Raw genomic sequence first — 24,069 nt, 5'->3', positions numbered from 1 at the left:
ACATATATACATGTGTGAAGGCACATGGCTTAGTGGTTAGGATATTCGGCTCATGATTGTAAGGTTGCAAATGTGTTGTGTCCTTCAGCAAGACACTTTATTTCACATTGTTTCTGTTCACTAAGTTGCCAAAACTGAGTAGTTCCTGTATTTCAAAGGGTCAGCCTTGTCACATTCTGTGTTACACTGAATCTCCCCGAAAATTACATCAAGGGTACTTGTGTCTGTGGAGTGCAGCTGGATGCCCTTCTTAGTGCCAACCAGTTTATAGTATGTACAACAGTACTCAGAAACACACACAAACACAAAGGCGGCGAGCTGGCAGAAATGTTAGCATCCCAAGCGAAATGCTTAGCGGTATTTCGTCTGCCGTTACGTTCTGAGTTCAAATTCCGCCGAGGTCGACTTTGCCTTTTATCGTTTCAGGGTCGATAAATTAAGTACCAGTTAAGCACTGGGGTCGATGTAATCAACTTAATCCCTTTGTCTGTCCTTGTTTGTCCCCTCTGTGTGTAGCCCCTTGTGGGCAGTAAAGAAATAACAAATACAATGAGGTTCTTTCAGTTTCCATTTACTAAACCCACTCATAAAACTTTAGTTGACTCAGGGCCACAATGGAAGACACTTGCCAAAAATACACAGTGGAAGTGAACTTGAGATCTCATGGTTGGGAAAAAGTTTTTCAGCCACATAGCCAGTTTTAAAATCATTCCCTAAATCTTTTGTGACTTTCAGCACTACTGATATTGCCAAGTGTGTGTGTGTGTAAGCATGCATGCATGCATCTGATTATATTTACTGTTGTTGGGTTAAAAACAGTAACTCAGCAATTAGATAATTATACCAAACTGAAATAGTACTGCTATTATGATAACCTAGAACTCTTGAAGGTAGTGCCCCAGCATGGCCACAGTCCCGTGATTAAAAGTAGCAAAAAAATAGGAAAATAAAATAACTTGATTTCAAGAGTATGTATGGTTAAGTGGATAGCAATGGTGGCCAACCAGCTAAAAGGTTAGTTATTTGTATTTTATTACAGTTAATTCTTAAATGGCTCAGTCCATCTGCTTATGAATAGATACTACAGGTTAGACAACTCGTTGCTCTCAGGAGTAGCAGCAATGTCTAATTAGCAAGTGATTTGTTTTATCATACAATTTATCTGATGAATCTGTGGAATCCTCTTCAGTCAGTATTTAGCTTCAGACAACAGCATCCCAAATGTCACTGCCTACTTTGGCATAGGATTTGGAACCCTTGCTCTAACTATGGGTTGAGTGATCTATGTCACAATCTGTTCCACGAACTGAAGTCATTGACCCTGTTCCCTGATGTCTGATTTTCAGGGCTTTCATATGGGTCTTTGTTCATGAACGTTTTTAGGCTTTTCCAGACTGGTGAGATTGAGGGGCCTGAAAACGAGGGAAGACGAATTCATGAACATCGTTAATGGTACTCAAAGATCTGGTGTTAGTTTACTCTGGCGGTGGACTACAAAGATTTGCAAGAGTCAGTTTTAAAATAATTCAAAATCTATAACAAGCTTTTTTCTTTTAGCGATTTAAGACAATGTAAATGGGATATGTTTATATGCCTAATTAAATGCTTGTTTTCCATTATAAAATCAATGCTATTTAAATGTCTTTGCTTTGAGATGTAAATGTAAATCTATTAGGGGACTCATTATCAAGTGCGTTTAGCTCCCTCGTAAACCTAAGCGTCAAATAATCTAAGGGTTATTTCTCCCTTGAAATCTAAACACAGCAGCGGGAAGTGACATGAGTAATCAATAAAATGTAAATAAAATACCCAGTTCAACTGTCTCACGTGTCTATTTACATAGTATATAATTTTTCATATGCTAAATAGATGGATGGCCGAGGAATATAAAAACGCCATTGAGAGTCACGTGAAAAATTTTGGAGAGCCAAATTGTGATTGTTTTTTTAAAATTCTGTACTCCATTCTCGACGGCACCTAAATACCAATTTGAAGTGCAGTAAATATTTTGTTGTGTTTGAGTGTGGTTTAATTGAGTTAGTGTTTTTTTTATTTTTAGTTTTAATCTCCTGTCATTATCACTTTCATTCTTCCATCACTAAACACCTTGAAATTAATTGTTGCCGGTTTCGCCTCCCCAACGTTGCGTTTGGAGCCCGGCAAGTCGGCTTGATGGAGTTATATCCCTTGGTGAGCATGCGTGTTGACGGAATTCTGTACTTTCCTTATCATAATGTCGGACATGATAGTTTCAGTGTGAAGTCTGATGGCAATGGATTGGTCTTAACTCAGCTTATAAACATGGCTAAAACAGCTCAGGTGACTCATTTTATTATTATGCATCCAGTAAAAGTACTTTCTGATTGTATCAACGATGAAATCTTTAAGCGATTTTATTTTTATTTGCCTAACGCTTTTTGTTGTTTATACTTAACACGAGGAACAACGAAAAAAAAAAACGTATCAAAACGTTTAATAGTTTTTAAAAAACCTCTTTTGTAACAGCTTGGATTGGAAAATATCTTTATTCACGCTCCATCACTATTTAATTACTGTATTGTCTCAATTTTATCTCTCTGCTCTAATGATCACTTTATGTATTCTATGTTACTCGGATGTCTATTATGACAGTTGAAAAGCTATATGTACTGATTCCATTAGACCAATTCTAAACGAACAAATGACTTAGCAATTTTCGTAACCCTTTCCCAAACTTCGTGTACCCCCCCTCCACGTATATATTCTCTGTCAGTATGCTGACAATTGAAATAAGAAGAATTAAATTCGCTCTTTCTCTACCCCCCCTCCATCGCCTTATTACTTCATGTATCCAAGTAACCTTGATCCCTTCACAAAATTTGTATAGTCTAAACTTGATTTAAACTTGTTTTCCTTCATGTTTCTGTATCTAACTGTCTTGTAATACTTGTCTAACATAACCTAATTTGTTTTCTTAGTGCAAAGCACAACACTTAGATAAACTTTATGATCGGAATAAGATATACTACTGTAAACGAGTAATTTAAATTTTTCGTCTAAATAAATATAATCGAACATGTATCCCATTTTGATGTTTGTATTTGAACGTGGTTGTTAGTTCAACGACCGCAGATTTTCATCGGCCTTTTGTGTTAATCATTCGAAATTTTTTACATATGCCAATAATGACAGGCTGGCCTCTCTTCAACTGTTTTATCTATACATATTTGAACAAAAAAAATATATTCCACGTTTGATATTTTCTTTTAATAGCCACATACGAGCACAACACATATTTCATTTAGACAGAAATATATCGTGTTGATGATGAAAAATGTTTCTTAGGAAAGTAGCTTGAGAAAATTGGTTTTCTGTGTTGTAAAGACACGTGGGTGATAACAGAGTTTGGTGTGTGGAGTTGGGTTGTCAGCGAGCAAATTCACTTGTTACTCCTCATTTGCTCGATTTTTTAGCTCGTTTTGCAATAACTAAGTGGAATGCTAGGTAAATTGTAAAAATAAACCCAACCACTTATCTCTGTATGCTGTGTAATAATGCACATTAGCTTTGTTTTATATCTGTTGTTTAAGGTTAAGGAATTAGCGCCATGTTGGAACAATGTCTCTAACTGTTCCACACACACACACAAGTTGATACCTTTCTATTTAATTCTATTTACATACTTCATGCAAGATGTTTGTAAGCTGAAATAATTTAAGATTTACTGAAGTATGTTTCGAAAACTGATTCCTCTTAGTAAAATTTCATGATCGCAAAAATAATATTCACTGTGAATCACATGTTTATTTTGGATTTGGTCTAACCATTACCGTCGTTTAATAACTGTCGACATTGCAGCATCTTTTTTTTCGTAATTCAATTAGAAGTATTATTTTCTGTAATTATAAAATCTACCCTCTTTCCATTACGTTTTGTTTGTTGTTTTTTTTAATCGCTTGTTGGCCTTACCTATTGTCAAATCTAGTTTGAAAAAGATAAAAGCATAAAATAAAGTGCTAAATTCTCAGTTATTGATACAGGCGTGTTCGGTTGATGTATTAGTTCTCTTCAGGCATCTTTTGTGGTCGATGTAATTCCGCTATCTTCAGAATGTATGGCTTTTGTTCTAGGTTCGACTTCGGTCCTAACCTCTGTCCATTGTTAATAGCTGTTTCGACCTGTTGGACGTTGTCATTGTTCTAGTTTGCAGATTTATAGAAAGATGACTTGTAAAAATAATTGATTCCTCTGGTGATTAATTAGTTATTTGTCGAAGCGACAGGGAGTCTCTTTACAGTCATTTGACCCGTAAGAAATAGCAGCTAAATTTCCCCCAAACCACTCTCCACCGTCTTTGATAAAGTCACAATTACTTAATGTCATCCGAGGTGAGTTATTTTAGAAACCCCTTGACCTGCGGCTAAATAAGAACATTAGCAATTGAAGTGTAAATGTTTATATTTTTACTGCAGACTAGCAGATTGTTTGTTGCACATCCTATTGTTAAAAGCATTTTTGAACATTTTATTTCCAGCCCATTAACCTGATTTAATAATACCTTGCTTTTTAAACAAGCTAGTTGAGTTTGTTTGACATTTGGCGTTTTAAATTAAATTTTTTAAAAACAAACTTTGATAGAATTCTTTTTGACTTGGTCTTTTGCTTGGGCAGTAAACATACCTTATTTGCTTTGTGTTGTATTTGTAATTACCTGTTGCTCAATACTTTTATCGCATTCATTTTGAAGAGATGTGAATTTGTTACACTCATGCCTTTCCCGTAGATATCGTAGCATGGATTGATTGTTCCAATGCTTGCATGTACAGCACGATTTATTTGTTAGAGCTATTGTTTTTATGATTTCATACCGTTAATCATTGAATGTTAAAGAAATCGAACTTCAGTTCAGTCGAGGCCCACACACATTGGCAGTAATGTGACCTGAACTTTGGACGGTGTGACTAGTAGTTATCTTTTACTTGTTACAGTCATTGGACCGCGGTCATGCTCGGACAACGGCTTTAAAGGATTTTAGTCGAACGAATCGACCCTAGTATTTATTTCTTTTTAAAGCCTGGTACTTTTCTATCGGTTTCTCGCCGAACCGCTAAGTTACAAGGACGTAAACAAACCGATAACGGTTGTCAAGTGGTCGTGAGGGACGAACGCAAAGACGCGCACACACACACTGACACATAACGGGATCTTTTCCGTTTCCTGCTCCCAAATCCACTTCACGGCTTTAGAAGTGCTACACAGTGGGACTGAACCCGGAGCCATGTGGTCGAGCCCTTTGAGATTTGAAATATTTATCTTGCTACCAAGTTTGTCTCAAGAATTGGCTGTTATGTTATTGATGTTATTATTATTGCTAGTTAAAGGGTGGTGACTTGGCTGAATATTTTGAGTCTTGTAGTATGTAGTTGTGTTAGTCAATATTCTGAGTTCAAATCCAACTCATTTCTTTATCATCATTATCGATGGACCACTCAAAGAGGTATGTATACATTATCATTTTCGTAACATAATTTCTGTAGTATTTCAAGATGTTTCTGACACGTATTTTGATTCACCAAGGAATGAGATCCAACATTTCTTCACTTTTTCCAGAATTTCTTCTCTTTATTTTTTTTTTTGCGAAATACGGAGTTTATGATTCATGTGTGAGTGTGTGTTCTTGATACTCGTTTAGAACAAGTAGTTTTACACCAATTACACTATTTTTTCTTAGTTTAAAGGCCGTGGACTGAAGATGTGAAATTTCCGAAGCCTCTCCCCCACCCCCCTTTCGCGAGCGCGCATTTTTTTCATGATAGTCGTTTAGAGCAAGTTGTTTTACACCTATTACGCTGTTTTTGTTTTTGTTTTTGTGCCCGGTTCAGACGCTTTCGGAAATTCCCGATATAAATATTCCGAGGCCTCTCCCCCACCCCTCTTTCTCGAGAGCGCATTTTTTTTTTCATATTCGTTTAGAGCAAGTTGTTTTACACATATTACACTATTTTTTGTTTGTTTTGGTGCCCGGGTCAGCTCCTCAGACGCTTTCGGAACTTCCCGATGTGAATTTTCCGAGGCCTCTCCCCCACCCCCCTTTCGCGTGCGCGAATTTTTTTTTTCATATTCGTTCATAGGAAGTTGTTTTACACCTATTACACACATTTTTTTTTTGATTTTCTGATATTTGTTACGCCCTATATTAACCAAAATATTGAGTGATGAACGAATATCTAGAAGTTTTGAATTTGTGATACATGAAACAGCTAGTTAATGCTATCACTTTAGACCGCTTCTTCGTTGTTTAAGCCCCCAAAGGCCTTCAAGCATGACCATCCTGTCTATCCAACGACCCCTTTTTAAAGATAAGATGTTAGTGGGAAGATATGGCTGCAGGTAACGCGATCATGCAGCGATTTTCTCATTAGCTCTTGCTAGCTGACCATGTCAAGAGTTCACATCTGTCATGTCTCTAGATCAAACAAAACACTTAAACTCTGCTTGCCCCGTTTCTACCCCTACTTCATGTTTGAGTGGTTAGTGGTGGTAAGGGCGTCATCGGCCAGTTATTAAACAAATCAGTATGTGAGGATATCTGTTAGAGATTATTTCCGTTAATTACCTTATTTTATGAATATTGGTTATTTCTGTAAATTTACTAAAATACATTTTTGGGGCTGCCGGAAACTTATTCAATGAGTGTCTCTACATTGTCACTTAACCTGTTAGACACAACAGCCAAATATCCTTAAAACGACATTGTCATGAAGGGGAATTGACACACCAAAGGGAAAATGATAGTCACAGCTGGGAGGCCTTAGCTCATAGGTTAGCCTGTGTTAAAACTTCCTTTTCATGTGAAGTATATGATACACTGGCTTCTTCATTGCCTTGTAATTATGTATATAATTAGGTGAAATTAACGTTCAAAATTATATACACCTGTATTGTTTAACGGTTTAATTGTAGATTTTTGTCCCACTTTAGAAAGTTCAACTAATTGATTGCTGATTTTGTTTTGTAAAACTTGGCCCCATTAAATATGATTATCTTTCTATCTTTTATCTTTTACTTGTTTCAGTCATTTGACTGCGGCCATGCTGGAGCACCGCCTTTAGTCGAGCAAATCGACCCCGGGACTTATTCTTTGTAAGCCCAGTATTTATTCTATCGGTCTCTTTTGCCGAACCGCTAAGTGACGGACTAAACACACCAGCATCGGTTGTCAAGCAATGCTAGGGGGACAAACACAGACACACAAACATATACACACACACACATACATACATATATATATATATATACGACAGGCTTCTTTCAGTTTCCGTCTACCAAATCCACTCACAAGGCATTGGTCGGCCCGAGGCTATAGCAGAAGACACTTGCCCAAGGTGCCACGCAGTGGGACTGAACCCGGAACCATGTGGTTGGTAAGCAAGCTACTTACCACACAGCCACTCCTGCACCTATTAGGTTTATTTTTTTAAAACCTGGGATAGGGTGTCAGCATCTCACGCATGTCAGATCTTATTAGTGTGGCTGAACTCGTATTAAAGTTATAGTATCTATTATTGTATCGTCTGTTTTACTTCTTTCAAGTCTAACATTTGTTTCTATTGTGCTGAACTTGTTCTTCATATCTTTGCATTTGCCTGTTCCCCATCCTCTTTTACAGCCATAACTATAGGGTGTGTGCTGTAGTGTCCCTTAAGATTAATTCTAGTAATCCATATATTTCCATTAGATTCTAATCATTAAGAGGCATTGCTTTTACTATTCATATCTTTCCAAAGCCTTGCCAGTTTCTTTGTTGTATATTCCCTGGTCACCTCTGATCAAGCAGACTTAACCACATGGTTACAGGTGATGACTTGTGATACACTGACTTAATAAAAAAAATGCATATTGAAATAATCTTTGATATGCTGTTAAGATGGTAGGGTGTTAGAGAGATGTGGTTGCTATGTTTAGCAGATTGCATGACCACCAGTGGTTCCCAAACTCTTTATTCGCTGTACTTTTTAGAGCAAATGAAAATAATTTGGTGCACTTTGTGTGTAGTCCAATGTACTAAAAAAAAGGTATGCATTTTAGTATATCATCATCATCGTTTAACGTCCGTTTTCCATGCTAGCATGGGTTGGATGGTTCGACTGAGGACTGGGAAGCCAGGAGGCTGCACCAGGCTTCAGTCTGATCTGGCAGTGTTTCTACTGCTGGATGCCCTTCCTAATGCCAACCACTCTGTGAGTGTAGTATATATAGTTGAAATTACAGAATATTGACTACTTGCTACTTTATTCAATAAATAAAGTAGCATAGTTAAGACAGATGACAAGAATAAATGATTATCATATTCAGGCACACATACTTTAGTGTCTCAACATTACTTTATAAGCTTGAAGAATTCAGTATTGTTTGTAGAGGTGTTGTTCAGTTGAGGGATAGTGAAGATGAGCAGAAATAGTAACTGGTGTTAGTGTTAGGATCACAGTACAGTTAGTTATTAATGATTGAGGGGTGCATACTGCTGAGAGTATATCTTGACAAATCTTTACTTATCTCTTCTTTTCCAACAGGATTAACACTGTATCAGCCCTACAACAAGACATCAGTATCTGTTTCTCTATCATACTTTAACCTCCCATCATTGGCATAATGCTATCTCTCTCAAAATTGCCCCTTTCAGTTGAGGGTCTTGTTTTGTGAGTTAGTTAGTAACCTCACTGGTACTTGTGCCACATCAAAAACACCCAGTACACACTGCAAAGCAGTTAAGAAAGGCTTCCAGCTGTAGGAAACTTACCAAAGCAGATATTGGAGTTTGGCACAATCCTATTGAACCATCCAATCCATACTAACATGGAAAACATATTAAATGTTGATATATAATGTGTTAGTTTAATTATAGGGTTTATTTTTTATCTTTTGACATTCTAAAATCCATTTGTTTCAACGTTAACGTTGGTACCAGAATCTAGGACATAAGTTGTTTGAATAATATTCACTGATGTATGTTTTGATGTCTAAAGTGTATATTTGACTTGTTCATGACCGAGCAATGTTTGGTGAACTTAGTATGGAAAGATATTGCTTGACAAATTCTTCACCAGTTTCCATTTAGTTTAAAGTAGAACTAGTAATGGTATTTGAATCTGGAGACACTGATATCTTGGTAATTGTGATGAATTCCAGAGTTTCTTTAACTATAAAGCATGAAATGGTTAAATATTTTGACTAATGAGAGTTTTTATTTATAATGAAACAAATTAAAGATTTTCGTTTTTGGATTTGGTTTGCAAGATTCTTTATATGAGTTTGTATGTTGAAACATATTCTGTTGTGTCTGGGGAGAGTCATTTTCTTTTTGTGCCTTATAATGTAACACACTCACTGGTAAAATTTCCACTTATTTTTATTTTATTAAAATTCTCGTTGCGTCTTGCAACCTTTTCAAGAGTCAAGACTATTTAAAAGGTTGCAAGACGCAACAAAAATTTTAGGAAAATAAAGATAAGAAATAAGTGGAAATTTTACTGGTGAGTGTGTTACATTATAAGGCACAAAAAGAAAATGACTCTTCCCAGACACAACAAATTAAAGATGGAAAAATTGATTATATACTGATTAAAATGACTTAGTAAACTTTTAACCTTTTGCTGTTTTGTACCATTTTAGACAGATTACTTGATATATCAGATGCCATATATATGCTAAGCTTGAATCCATACAGGTTACTAAACTGCATGTTTAAATGACATTAAAGCTTTTTTAATGACAACCATATTGAGCTAAATTTGGCACAGGACTTTGATTGCAGTGTCTTTATTTTCTGTGGTTTTTACAGTAATGTTTTGTCTATAACAGAAACTCTTATTTTCCATTTTTATACCCTACTGCCTTTTCATATTTAAAAAAAATTGCCTCTAGTTTGTGATTAGTTATTGGTTTTTATGGAGATTTTCATATTGGGAATGGGGATTCAATCCTCAGTAAAATAGTACCTGAAGAGATGAAGCAAAATTCAGTATAGGGTATTATAAAGCAGAAACTAAATTAAACTTTCTCAAAGTTATTCTAATACTAATAAATATTTAATACAAATTTGGTGGTCTTGAAGTTGGTTATGGTTGTTCCAAAGTTTTTGAATTTAACCTGTTAGGATGATATAAACCAATATTTTATCTTCTTCATTTTTGGCAATTGTTCTCAAGAGGGTTTAATCAAAATTTGATTGTAAACTGACATTGCAGCAGTTTGATATATTTTATTTACGAAGTTGATATATTATGTGGTTATATTCTAAATTGATATAGTCTGTTCTGTAAATTAATAACCACAATTGTTGTTCCTTTCAGCAGTTGCTTGACCAAGCCTGTTGTTACAAATGTCATTTTATTTTGCTACATACAATTAAAGTTAATACGAAGTGGTGTGCTGTGCATATTTAAAACTATTGTATTATCACTAATTTTAAGTTTTGGGATGGTTAGAATAGGCAGTGCATTTTTCTTTTTTCACATTGATTTACCATTTCATGATGTTGCATTAATTTAAGTATGGCAATATATGCAAGAAAAGGTCTTGGCTTAGAACACTTATCTTGCCTGGACATTGATAAATTTAAGGTGGGGCTAAGTATATAGCTTATAGAAGAAACTCAGTACTCTGTAGTCAATACATACTGAGGATGTCAAAAATAATTCTCAGTGATCTCTAGAAGATTGGCAAGAAATTAAAATCTTAAGATGCATTAAATGCCAACACAAAATCTATGGACTACTCAGATGGCTTGATGATAGAAGTATATTTGCTACCTAGTTGATATAAATAGCAATGGACCAAGAGATAACATAGTGGTTAGGTTTAGATGGATATTGAAGTGGTTTTGAGAACCAATGCACTATTACTCTCTTTTGGAATCTAAAGTACTGAATTATATATAAAATGATTGATGAGGAATTCCAGTTTGGTCTGTTGTTGGTGAAATATGAAAAAAGTTGTGTAAGCTAGTTAATCCTTTTTCCTGTACACAAGGAACCCAAGTCCATATTATCCTTTCGTAAGATAGTTGGGTGCTGTTTGAGAAAGATTTGGCTGTTATTTTTTGCAAGTTGAGTGACCAAAAGCTTCCTTGATTGGGTTATACATTGTTGTAAAATCTTGTACCCATTAATAATATATTTCATTTTCAATATGAACTCTTTAGTAGAGGCAGATGGGTTGGTATTAAGATTAAATGCACTGGTTGTGATACATGATATAAACTGTTCTGGTTATATACAGTATCTTTTATCTTCTACTTGTTTCAGCCATTAGACTGCAGCCTTGCTGGGACACTGCAGTGAGGGATTTTTAGTAGAATGAATTGACTCTAGTACTGTTTTTCTTAATCTAGTACTTGTTATTCTGTTGATCTCTTTTGCTGAACCATTAAGTTACAGGGATGTAAACATCAACACCATTTGTCAAGCAATGGTGACTTACACACACACTAAACAGGCTTCTTTCAGTTTCCATCTATCACATCCACTTGCAAGGCTTTGGTTAGCCTGGGGCTATAGAAGACACTAGCCTAAGGTGCCATGCAGTGGGACTAAAGCTTGAACCATGTGGTTGGGGAGCAAGCTTCTTACCACACAGCATGCTTGCATCTGTGGATGCTAGTTGGGAAAAATGCTTAGTTGATGGGTGATCTGTGGTGATTGGTCAAGAAACACCTATGGAAAAGATCTAAGTTTCTTGAACAAATGAGGAAACCTGGGTTCAAGGTACCAAAGATCTATTATTTCAGGCATCTAACTGATGTTACTACTTCAATAAGGAAGTTAAAATGTTAATGGAAGGTTTGTGTATTGTTACTGCAATATAATTTGTATTCAATTCTTGAGTTGAAAAATCTCATATTTGATTTGAAAGTATATTGTTAAGATACTTTTTCTTATATAGTTTGGTGTCTCTTGTTTTTAGCACTAAATTTTGCCAGATTTTCATTCATAAGTCTGTGGAAAAGAATGAATATAATGTCCATAGATTTCTTGACTCTTCTATGTTAATATCTGAATTTTGCAAAGTATGGTTATTTTGTAATAGAATAAAAAATGTAGATGGGTAGCATTAAATTTCTGGGTGTGTGAGATGGGTAACCCCTGATACCAACTTGTCTGAGACCACCTGTGGTTCTATGGTACAAAAATTTCATGTTCATTTATGTTCCAAAGCATAGCTTAATAATGTCAGTTATGTTAATAAAATTTTTTATTGCTTTCAAAATTAATTGAAAGAAAGGCAGTGTATTTCAAAAGAAAGGTAACAAAAGGGTTAAACATCTTAGAAGTGGAAGAGCAGTGCTGGTGGGCTCCATTTCAAGGCTTCATTGATTGCTGATAGGTAGGGTAGAAATTATTCACAGAGATCTATCTCAAAGTTTGCAGCAGGATTTTGTAGGTGCACTGAAAAGCTAGGTAGTGATGTTAAATTGGGTGACAGATTAGGCATACCATTCAAGAACAAGGATGGTCTTTGCTCAGTGCAAGGCTATTGTAGAAATCACTTAGGATGAAAGTGGGATTGAAGCTAAAACCATATGGTTGTGAAACAAAATTTATAATCCATATGTTTATACCTGCATCCAAAACTTGCTCCAAGTATAGCTAGGTAACGTACAGTGTAGTTCTTGTCTTGATATCATTTTTTAAGGACTTACTAATTTATAGTAGAAAAGAAAAACAATAAAATTTATTATCAGATGCACACAATGGAAGTTGTCCATGTTAAATTGTCTTGAATAATGTCATTATAAATTGCCAGTATACTCTCATTCTATCTAGTTTGTCCTTTTATTATGGCTTTTTCAATTTAATCATCTGAAGAGTTTGAGAACATTATAATTTCTAGCAGCTCTGTACATAGAAATAAACTACAGGAAATTAATGACTGCAGTGTCAACGAACCAAGCAAATTAAAAAAGTTGAAAAAAAATTTAGTTTACTGACAGTTTCTCTTTCTTTCTCTCACTCTCTCTCTATCTTTCTCTCTCTCTTTCTCTCTCTCTCTATCTCTCTCACAGTAATGTTAATGAAAGGGTTAAAAAGAAATTTAATTTATAGTGGTAGTTGTAATAATTTCGGGATATAATTAACTGTTTTTGTAATGTATTTTCAGGAAAACTACTCCTTTGGTGACTTCAGTGGTTTACCTCCAGATGAACAAGATGTTGTCCAGCATATATTGCATGGTGCAAACTTGGAATCTGGGCAGAAGAAAATAGAAGTGAGTAATCAAGTTTTTTGAATCTTTGATGTTTATTAAGTCCTGAAATATAACTTTTGCATGTATAACTTGTGGGTAAGAAGTTTGCTTTGTTAATATGTAGATTTGGATTTGATTCCATTGTATGGGATCTTGGGCAAATATCTCCAGGTTGGCCAATTCCTTGAGTGGAATTTGGAAATTGGGGCACTGAGTAAAAACCTGTGTGTGTGTGTCTCTTTATTGGTGGTAGTGTGCTTTTGATTTGAATTGGCCTATGAGCATTTTCTTTGGAATTGTATATCTAGGACAATTATTCCACTCAGTTTCTCCTTTTTTTAAGACAGTAGAGACTTAAGACATTTGGTGCACTTTCTAGCAGGCTGACCAGCCCTGCAGAAGCATCTATTTTTTGCAGTACATCTAATGGACTTATATTTTTTTAGTCTCTGAATCCTACTGAGTCTTCTTTGTAGCTCCATTTTATTCACTGGCTACAGTAGTTGCACTTTTCTGTGCTAGCTATTCGGAATGAAATTCACTTCCTGCATATTTAGCAAGTTTAAAAAAAAAAATTTTAAAACTCAAATTTAAAAAGCAATTTAAAAAATAGTTTTTATATTTTTGATGTTTTTTTTTCATAATGGAAAATCTTCAAGTTTAAAAATTTGGATGCATACCATAACCTATTGGTGAGAAATAAAATCTAAACTTTATCTATTTCAGTTTCCATGGGACAAAGATGGATCTCCTTTAGCTGGTAAGTTAATGTTGTTTATTTCCCTTCCTGATAATGCTTTGCTAAGTTATATAAAAACTCATGACCTTCATTGTCTTTTTACAGATGATCTGATTCCTTATGAAGCTTACAATGGTAATCCACCTCCACCACCTCCTTCAGTTGTTCCTGTTGCAACTCTGTACCCACGCACAGGACCTGTTCCTCACATCCCTGCTGGAGGTGCTATTTTCCAGTCTCCACTAGTACCTTTGGTATTTACACAACCAGTCAACATTTCTCAGCCCCAAATAAACAGACCCTCAGTGGTTGGGCCTCCTCCTGGTATGATTCCCATCAATTTGACCATGGTAAATCATGACTTCATACCCCCTCCTTCTGATGCTTCACTAGAAGTGGTCAATAATGATTCTGTAATTCCACCAGTTTCCAACCATGTAGATACAGTTCATGAATACGACCAGTCTCAACCAAGCATGCCAGTCGCTGGAAACTCCGTGACAAACACATCAGTCAAAGAGAATGGCAAACTCTATGAGGGGAACAATGTGCTTGAACCCAGCCTGTCTGGTTCATTGAAAACTGAAGCAGAAGAGACGAAATCTGGAGATCTGAAAAACATCAAGCAGTGTAACAAGAGAGTACAAGTGAAAAATTGCGGAACTGATAAAGTTGATCCAACTAGTTTTAGCATGATTGACAAGAGTGGTCAGGCGAAGCCAGACTGTGATAATGTGCCTTCTGGAAAACTAGAAAAGTCAATTGAAACTGAAACCCAGATGTTGGAAACTATTAGCTTTTTTGACTCTGAAATCTCTGGGAATGGTATTCTTCCTAATGATAACTTACAGTTAAAGTTACACAATGATCATTATATAATAACATTTCCTGACCAAAAGAGTAATAGTAACCAAACTGGGGAGGAATCTCCATCTGATACAAATTCACTTAACAGTCAGGCTAAAGATAAACCACTCCCAACAACTACACCTTCAGACAATGATAATTTGCAGAGCCAACCTAGTGACCAATCACCCAAGCCTAGTGACCATGTTGACAGTGTTGTAAATAGTTCTTTGGCAGATGTGAATGAAACAAAATCTGAAAATGCCGAACCTGTTGTTGAGAGTTCAGCAGTTGCTGGTGAGAATGTACCAAATAGCTTAGAATCAGAGTCACAGACACCGACTGTAGATGTGACAAAAGATGCAGACAGTGTGACCTCAACAGAGAGTGTGGAGACAGTTAGCCAAGCTAAAGACAAAGATATTTCTCCTACTCCACAGCTTCCCAAGATGAAGTCTTGGGCTGGTCTGTTCAGAAACACTGAGACTACATCAAAGAGTATTGTTGTGTACTCGGGAACATCAGACAGGGACGATGAGCTGACTGTTTCTAAACGGACATCCTCTCCAGCATCTGTGGACAGGGCTGCAACAGGTAAAGGTATGACATCAGCTACAGTGCCAAAACCAAGCCCGGAACGAGAATTTGTAAAGGAATCTACCCCTCAGCTGCCAACTCCTGTTGCTGTTGACGAGGACCTGATGGCAATGAAGATTGGAGGTAAGTATCCAAATTTTCTCTTCATTTTGTGACTTTATGTACATTATAGTGATATTATTATAGTCTGAAAGTTCAGACATGTCTGTGTTGCTGAAGTACATTCTTTGCAACTACACTGCTTCAAGTTTGATCCCACAGCACAGCATTTCAAGGCAATTTCCTTCAAGAACATCAGGTTGAGCAAAATCTTGTATGGAATTTAGTTGACAAACTGTGGAAGCCCACCATGCATGCGTGTGTGTGTGTGTGTGTGTGTGTATTACTTAACGTCCATGCTGGTATGAGTTGGACAGTTCAGCTAGGTCTGATGGGTCCAAGGACTGCATTATAATTCATTATCTACTTTGGCTTTTTCTCCATTCTTTTGCATAGGACTTGAAAGCCTTCTTGTGTTTTCTTGCTAGCTGGTTTGTTGCCATAGTGTGACAGGCTGAAATAGTTGAGCACTTAAGGACTTCCTAAATATAACACTGTTTTTGCTGGGTTTCAAAGAACCAATTTTTCCAGTACAGGAAGTCAGGTTTGAACTCAGAACACATTGATCTGCAATGTATACCTTCTGACACTAATAGTTCCATTAATCCACTATCCTCTGCTAGTATTTTACTGAAAGAGCAAAAGGCAAAGTCAACTCTGTGTGTGTGTATTTTGCTGATTTATATCTTATGCAAAGGGTATAAACAAATCAAGAAAATGAAAAATAATGATTTTCTCCAGTGTTTGCAATATTTGTTGCATGCTGAGTTAGACTTTTCTTTATGCTTTGCTGTCAGATGCATTGTGCCACTGATTATCCTGTTAAAAACTGGTAAATACTGATGCTTATTGTTCCATTGTAATAAGGGCAGCAGTTTGCAGAATTGGTAGTTCTAAACAAAATGCCTTCTATTTAGTTAGGTTCCTTTACATTGTGAGTTCAAATTCAACCAGGATCCATATAAGATTTTGTTTAAGTTTGTGCAATAAATTGCTTATGCTTCTACAAGACACAAGATATTTTTAAAGTTTTTTTATACAGTTCCTAATAATATTTAATTATAAAAATATTATAGGATTTCTTAAACATCAAGTGACTATAGGGGTACATCATCATCATTTAACATCTATTGACCATGTTAGTATGGATTGGATGGTTTGACCAAGGTTGGCACGCTGGAAGGCTGCAACAGACTCCACTCTGATTTAGCTGGCCAAACCCTTGTGAGTGAATTTGGTATATGGATTTGCCAGCCCTGGTCAAACCGTCCAACTCGTGCCACATGGACAACAGACATTAAATGATGATGATGACGATGTGACTAGATAGACTGAAGTGCCTTTGTGTTATTATTTATTGTAGTGGGTTATTAAAACATGTAAAATTTTAAGAAGCACATATGTTCTTGTGCTTATACACAAACTGAAGTATGTAGTAGCATATAAACAAAAAACTAAGTACACATCTTCATTTTGCTGTTTTAAATTTCAGTTATTACATTTTCTGGTTTATTTTGATGTGTAAGAGCAGACAACTTTGAGCGATACAATTTTACAGCCACACTTAGAAAATTACTGTATTACTTACTGCTGTCCTGGAAAAATATAACTTTATAGTGATTTATACTGTTTATTATAGACCAGATGGCTTTGACACTAGAAATTAGATAATTTAAACTATTTTGAATATGGTCATAAACAAATAGGTAACTTTAAGTTCTTTTGTATAATGCACACCTGTATGCATGCATTATGCAAGACAGTTATCTCTAGTTAGATATTTGATGCTCACTACATTATGTTGGTACTTATTTAACTATCATTTTCCATGTGGATGGCATCACTTCCCCTTCAGTGATTTATTTAATTGTGATTGGCATATCATAACTTGTTCCTCTTCTATAAACATGTTTTTATACCAATATTTCTTCCATATATCAGTAAGATTTATGTAATGTTAATTTTTGTTTTCTTTTGTTACTTATAGCTGCTTTGAAAGATATGAATCTGATCTACCGACCTGTGGCCCTGCAACCTCGGGCTCTCAACAACAAGGGCAACTGGTGTTATATCAATGCTGTATCCTTTCTATTACAGGGATTTATCCCTCTTAGTATGTTGCATCATTGATATAAAGAATAACATGATCCTTTCCATGACTGTTTTATGTTTGCATTTCCATTCTGATATAGTTTGGATGAGCCTTTTTGAAGCTGTTTGCAGCCATATATCTTTCCTAATGACTAATTAATATTGAAGACAAAAGTTTAGAAGTCTCTTTTAATGAAGTACTTTTTTGTTACTCAGCTGTTTTTTTTTTTTTTTTGTAAATATTAAAATAATTAAAATTACAATGGAATCTACTACAGTATCATATGTAGGAAGACCGCTCTTTTTAGTGCTTTATATAAAGTAGTGGTTCTCAATCAGGGTCTATATAGCCCTTGGGGGTCCATATAAGATTTTGTTGCTAAAATTTATGTGCAATAAATTACTTATAGTTCTATAATATACAATATTTTAGCAATTTTTTTATGCTGTTCCTGATATTTAATTAGGATTTTTTTCAATATACATTGAGTAGGAATCAAAGTGATCCATAGGCAAAAAATGGTTGAGAGCCACTGATATAAAGCTTTTTCTCAGGGAGGTCATATGTAAACAATTTCCAAGTTGTTGATGTGACACCTAAACTTTTTGCAAAGTTAGTTACCAAGTGTGCAGTTAAATGTTATATATAAAGAAAAAATAATAAAATCTAACAATATCTTCCCACAGCTCTCTTTACAACGGGCATGTTTATCCAATATCTGCTTAAATATCTAACAGAGCTTTAAGGCAGCAAGTTGGTAGAATTGTTATTGTGCCATGCAAAATGGTTATAGGCATTTTGTCTGTTTTTATGTTCTGAGTTCAAATACCACTGAGGTCGACTTTGCCTTTCATCCTTTTGGGATCAATAACATAAGTACCAGCTGAGTACTGAGGTTGATCTAATTGACTTAGCACCCTCCCCTGAACTTGTTGACCTTGTGCCAAAATTTGAAACCAATATCTGTTTTAATATTTAACTGAACTTCCAGGTGGCGAGCTAGCACAATTGTTAGCACCCTGGGCAAAATGCTCAATGGCTTTTTGTCCATCTTTGTTCTGTGCTCAAATACCACTGAGATCGATTTTGCCTTTCATCCTTTCGGAGTTGATAAAATAAGTACCAGTTGTGTACTTGGGTTGATCTAATTCACTTGGCTTCCTCCCCCAAACTTGCTGGCCTTGTGCCAAAATTTGAAACCAATAACTTACAAAGCTTTATTTTTTTCGTAAGTCCTGGGTTGAATATATATTCTATTAGCTTTATTTTAGGTTTCAATTATTTTCATGTTCCATGTGACACCCTCTGCTTCCTTTCTGCTATTTGAACAGTAACGGATTTTCAGAAATAGACATGGATGTGAATATTAGTGTATGGTGTTGAAATTTTGTCCAATGTAACAGTTTGTTGATATTGATTTATATAATTTTACTTTACCTTAACCATGCTCTCAGACCTTACAGGCTCTCTTATCTTGTCCACCCTTTTACCATCTAATAAAAAAGTTGCCACTTGTATCAATTAAACAGCGTGGACCTAGCTCAACACCAGTTTTAGATGCCATGTAAGTATTTCATTTTACATCTTATTGTATAAGATTTGTAAATTTTATTTTGTATTTTAAGTATGTATGAAATAATTTTGTCTTTTGTAAACATTCTACAAAAATCTTGTTTTTCAGGTTCCAGTTTATGAATGAGTTCAATACTATGCCTAATTCAGGTAAATCTATATTGTATAATTTAAGAATGTGGAATAAATTAGTTCTTTTTCTTTCTTTTTAAAGTTGTTCATTTCTGTTTACTCTTTAATTAATGTAAAAATGTTCTAATTTCCATTCTTTTATCTTCAGCTTCTAAGAAACGCTCACCTTCTGCAGAATTAATCCCAGGACCCCCTTTTGAACCATCATGTGTGTATAATATGCTGCACATGATAGAATCTACCATGTCTTTCAAGGTGAATATCTTCAGTATACTGTGAAATATACACTTTTATTTGAGAAGTTTTACTATTCTGCTGATGTCTTTCAAGAGTTCATCATCTATTTTCTGATACAACTGAGAAATGTTTGACATATTTCCCCTATCTTCATTCTCTGGCAGTCTCTGTTCCAAAGGTTTGCCTCTTGGTTTTGACAGAACAGCTACAAAACAATCTAACTTTATAACTTACGTCATTTCCAAATCAATATTTTCTCAAGTGTAATGTACTGGAACCAAAAATATAATTTCGACAATTGATTGCTATATTTTTACACCAGAACCTATTAGCATTCAGATTATTTACTCATTTACATATTTCAGTCATTTGACTGCAGCCATGCTGGAGCACCACCTTTAGTTGAGGAAATCGACCTCAGGACTTATTCTTTAAAAGCCTAGTACTTAATTTATCAATCTCTTTTGCTGAACTGCTAACACACTAACATTAGTTGTCAAGCAATGGTGAGGGGACAAACAGACACACACACAAATATATATATAGGATGGGCTTGTTTCAGTTTCCGTCTACCAAATCGACTCAAGGCTTTAGTTGGCCCTAGGCTATAGTAGAAGACACTTGCCCAAGGTGTCATGCAGTTGGACTTAACCCGGAACCATGTAGCTGGGAAGCAAACCTTCTTACCACACAGCTGCTCCGGCGCCTATTTACTTTGTTTTTAATTAATCATGCATTCTCATAGCTCTGAGATTTTTATGATGTGATTGTTTATTTTACAATGACATTGTAGGATGGGAGTGAGATGCCGGATCTGGCCTGCTTGAACATAAAATAGACTATTTTGGATATGGCCTCTTTAAATGCTAAAGGGTTAAGCCATAATTAGGGTTAAATGCAAGTTATGCCGTTTGTGGCTGCAGTTTAGATTAAAATGGATTCTAGGCTATTTTTGAGGAGCTTGTGGTATTTTATGGCATGTTTTTGGACTGCTCATTCACGTTTGATCACATTTCTGAGTTTAAGATGTATTTGTCTTTGTGGCACTCTGTCAGTTACAACTATGAGGGCTCCAGTTGATCTGGTCAACGGAATGGCCTTCTCGTGAAATTGACATGCAAGTGGCTGAGCACTCCACAGACACGTGTACATTTAAAGTAGTTCTCAGGGAGATTCAGCGTAACACGGTGTGACAAGGCTGGCCCTTTTGAAATACAGGTACAACAGAAACAGGAAGAAAGAGTGAGAGAAAGTTGTGGTGAAAGAGCACAGCAGGGGTGGCCCCCTCCCCTGCCAGAGCCTCGAGGAGCTTTAGGTGTTTTCGCTCTATAAATGCTCACAACACTTGGTCTGGGAATCGAAACCGCGATTCTATGACTGCAAATCCGCTGTCTTGACCACTGGGCCATTGTGCCTCCACAATGTCTAAACCTTGTCTAAAGTTCTGGCAATTACACTATGTTCTTCATTTTCAGATAATTTGGAAGACCTAAGATGTTATAAAACAGTCTTCATTATCAGATTACCATGCTGAGTCAGATAGGTCTTTTCTAACATAGGATCTGCCTTGCCACATTTGGTCCTTTGTTATCTCCTTTGTGACAATCAGCATTCTGAGATTTGCCTTTAGTTTTCCTCATGTTTTTGATCTTTTTCTGTAGATTCATTCTCTCCCTTTCTCACTACAGAAACTTGATTTTAGTCCCAGCTCATGAGTCTTAGTCTCTGAGTGCTTACAAGAGTACTAGCAGCAGTATAAACTTGTGTGTTGATTATTCTCTCTCTTTCTCTCTCAAGCAGTAGTTCATTATTTTCATTTTGTTTCTAATTTTTTTTTTTTAGTTTGGGAAGCAAGAAGATGCTGAGGAGTTTTTGAGTTTTGTGTTAAACAAACTTCATGAAGAGATGCTTGCTGTGGTAAATGTTGCAAATAACAATCCTAATCACTCAGGTAATTATCTGATTTGTTTATAACTGGAATTTCAGTATTAGATTTAATAGCTGAAGCTTTCAGCATAGTTGATTATATAAACTGAAACTTTGTTTGATTTTTAATTTCCAAATTTTTTTGTTTAACTTAGCAGAATGGTCTCAGTTGTAATTTTTATTCCATCTACGAGTAGTTCTGTTCTGGATGTACATTTGTCATTCCCACATTGTTATATAATGGAAAAAATTTGAATTAATATTAACCAAAAGTTAAGCAAATGAATATGACATAATTTTTCTAAATATTTTGTCAATATTTAAATGTATTTTATGCTATTATACATCCTGGGTTAACCAGTTCCTGTTCCTAAGATGCTTTTATCGGAATTAACTGCAAGTATTTGGACCAGTCAGCTATTTTGATCCCTTTCTTCATAATGCCGATGATTCTCAGGCTTGATAATGCTGATGAATGTCAGGCTTGATAATGCTGATGAATGTCAGGCTTGATAATGCTGATGACTGTCAGGCTTGATAATGCCGCTGACTGTCAGACTTGATAATGCTGCTGACTATTAGACTTGATAATGCTGATGATTGTCAGGCTTGATAATGCTGATGATTGTCAGGCTTGATAATGCTGATGATTGCCAGGCTTGATAATGCTGATGATTGTCAGGCTTGATAATGCTGATGATTGCCAGGCTTGATAATGCTGATGATTGCCAGGCTTGATAATGCTGATGATTGTCAGGCTTGATAATGCTGATGATTGCCAGGCTTGATAATGCTGATGATTGCCAGGCTTGATAATGCTGATGATTGTCAGGCTTGATAATGCTGATGATTGTCAGGCTTGATCATGCTGATGATTGTCAGGCTTGATCATGCTGATGATTATCAGACTTGTTAATGCTGATGATTGTCAGGCTTGATAATGCTGATGATTGTCAGGCTTGATAATGCTGATGATTGTCAGGCTTGATAATGCTGATGATTGTCAGACTTGATAATGCTGATGATTGTCAGACTTGTTAATGCTGATGATTGCCAGGCTTGATAATGCTGATGATTGCCAGGCTTGATAATGCTGATGATTGTCAGGCTTGATAATGCTGATGATTGTCAGGCTTGATAATGCTGATGATTGTCAGGCTTGATAATGCTGATGATTGCCAGGCTTGATAATGCTGATGATTGTCAGGCTTCATAATGCTGATGATTGCCAGGCTTGATAATGCTGATGATTGCCAGGCTTGTTAATGCTGATGATTGTCAGACTTGATAATGCTGATGATTTGCCAGGCTTGATAATGCTGCTGACTATTAGACTTGATAATGCCGCTGACTGTCAGACTTGATAATGCTGCTGACTGCCAGGCTTGATAATGCTGATGATTGTCAGGCTTGATAATGCTGATGATTCTCAGAATCTGATAATGCTGATGACTGTCAAGGAGTATCAGTAGAATAGGTAACTTAACACTGGTCTGAACCTATGGATTAACACTTCAGGAAGCTGCCACCATATCAGCTAGTGCATATTTATGCAACCTTTGTTCCTCTCTGTGAGAATTGGGTTTTAAGAAAGGAAGTTTGAGTTACTGACCCCAGTGAGCAATTAGTGGAAATAAATACAAAGGTCAATTCTAACAATGAACCTAGTTCACAATCACAGCTGCCTGGTTACAAAATTTGCTTAATGACCATATGGTTTTGGGTTGAGTTTCATTGTCTGGCAGCTTCGGCATGTTTTCTATAGCCCCAGGCTGATCACAGTATGTGGAATTGGTAAATAGAAACTGTGGAAGCCTGTTGTGCATGTTGATGCAGAAGTCCTACTGATTTGTGTTTGAAATACAAATGGCACCCTTTACCTATAACCATCTCTTCTACATTCACTATATTTCAAATTTTTTTCTAAGTGGCATCAGTTTCTACATATATTCCATTTACTCTATCACTCACATAGGCATCTTCAACAGAAAAAGCTTCCATTTCTTCTGGCTCAGTTTCTCCTTTGCCTTTCATCTGTTATTTTCTTTTGGCAATCAATAATTTGGCTGATTAGTAAATGATTTACTCATAATCCTTTGGATACTAACCCGGCTGTAGCTGGCCAAAAAATTTTTTTGGTTCATAAGACCAACCTGGCCGTAGCTGGCCAAAAGTACCCATTGTTATGGTTGGGAAGCAAACTTCTTACCACACAGCCACACCTGTGCTTACGTGTATGTAAGCACCAATCTCGTTAGTACATTTGTGAAAATTTTGTTGCATACCGTATTGAATATTAGCTGATGATTCATTTTCTATGGTGATGTTTAAACAAAATTTTTATATTTTTACCTTTTTGCTCAGTATACCTGGATTTACTTGTAATTAGAGTCACTTTGAGACAAAAGTTATGCAATAGAATTGATTAAGAACCCTTTCTTTAATTATGTTCCAAATATCACATTAATGTTATGTAAAAAAAGTTACAGTTTAATGAAACTAGTCTAAATTCATGATTATTTTAGAATTTAACTGAAACTCATGAGGGGTGTATTTTGGTCAGATATATAGTAATGAAAGGTTTAACCCTTTTGATACCAATCCG

The 24,069-nt window shown here is 35.8% G+C and overlaps 1 protein-coding gene across 1 annotated transcript in view; it reads left to right on the top strand.

The window, feature by feature from the left end:
* The first annotated feature begins 2,157 nt into the window (after positions 1–2,157).
* Positions 2,158–24,069, top strand: part of LOC115221327 (ubiquitin carboxyl-terminal hydrolase 10-A) — a 36,107-nt gene continuing 14,195 nt past the window's right edge. The window contains exons 1-9 of the mRNA XM_029791498.2: positions 2,158–2,319; positions 13,138–13,245; positions 13,951–13,984; positions 14,069–15,529; positions 17,493–17,584; positions 19,052–19,161; positions 19,279–19,319; positions 19,450–19,556; positions 21,381–21,489. Coding sequence (XP_029647358.2) covers positions 2,173–2,319; positions 13,138–13,245; positions 13,951–13,984; positions 14,069–15,529; positions 17,493–17,584; positions 19,052–19,161; positions 19,279–19,319; positions 19,450–19,556; positions 21,381–21,489 — 2,209 coding nt within the window. The 5' untranslated portion in view covers positions 2,158–2,172. The remainder of the gene's footprint in view (positions 2,320–13,137; positions 13,246–13,950; positions 13,985–14,068; positions 15,530–17,492; positions 17,585–19,051; positions 19,162–19,278; positions 19,320–19,449; positions 19,557–21,380; positions 21,490–24,069) is intronic.

The sequence above is a fragment of the Octopus sinensis genome, linkage group LG18, assembly GCF_006345805.1.
Source record: "Octopus sinensis linkage group LG18, ASM634580v1, whole genome shotgun sequence".
Classification (NCBI taxonomy): domain Eukaryota; kingdom Metazoa; phylum Mollusca; class Cephalopoda; order Octopoda; family Octopodidae; genus Octopus; species Octopus sinensis.
The sequence above is the reverse complement of the archived record's forward strand: the minus strand, read 5'-3'. Positions and strand labels throughout refer to the sequence as shown.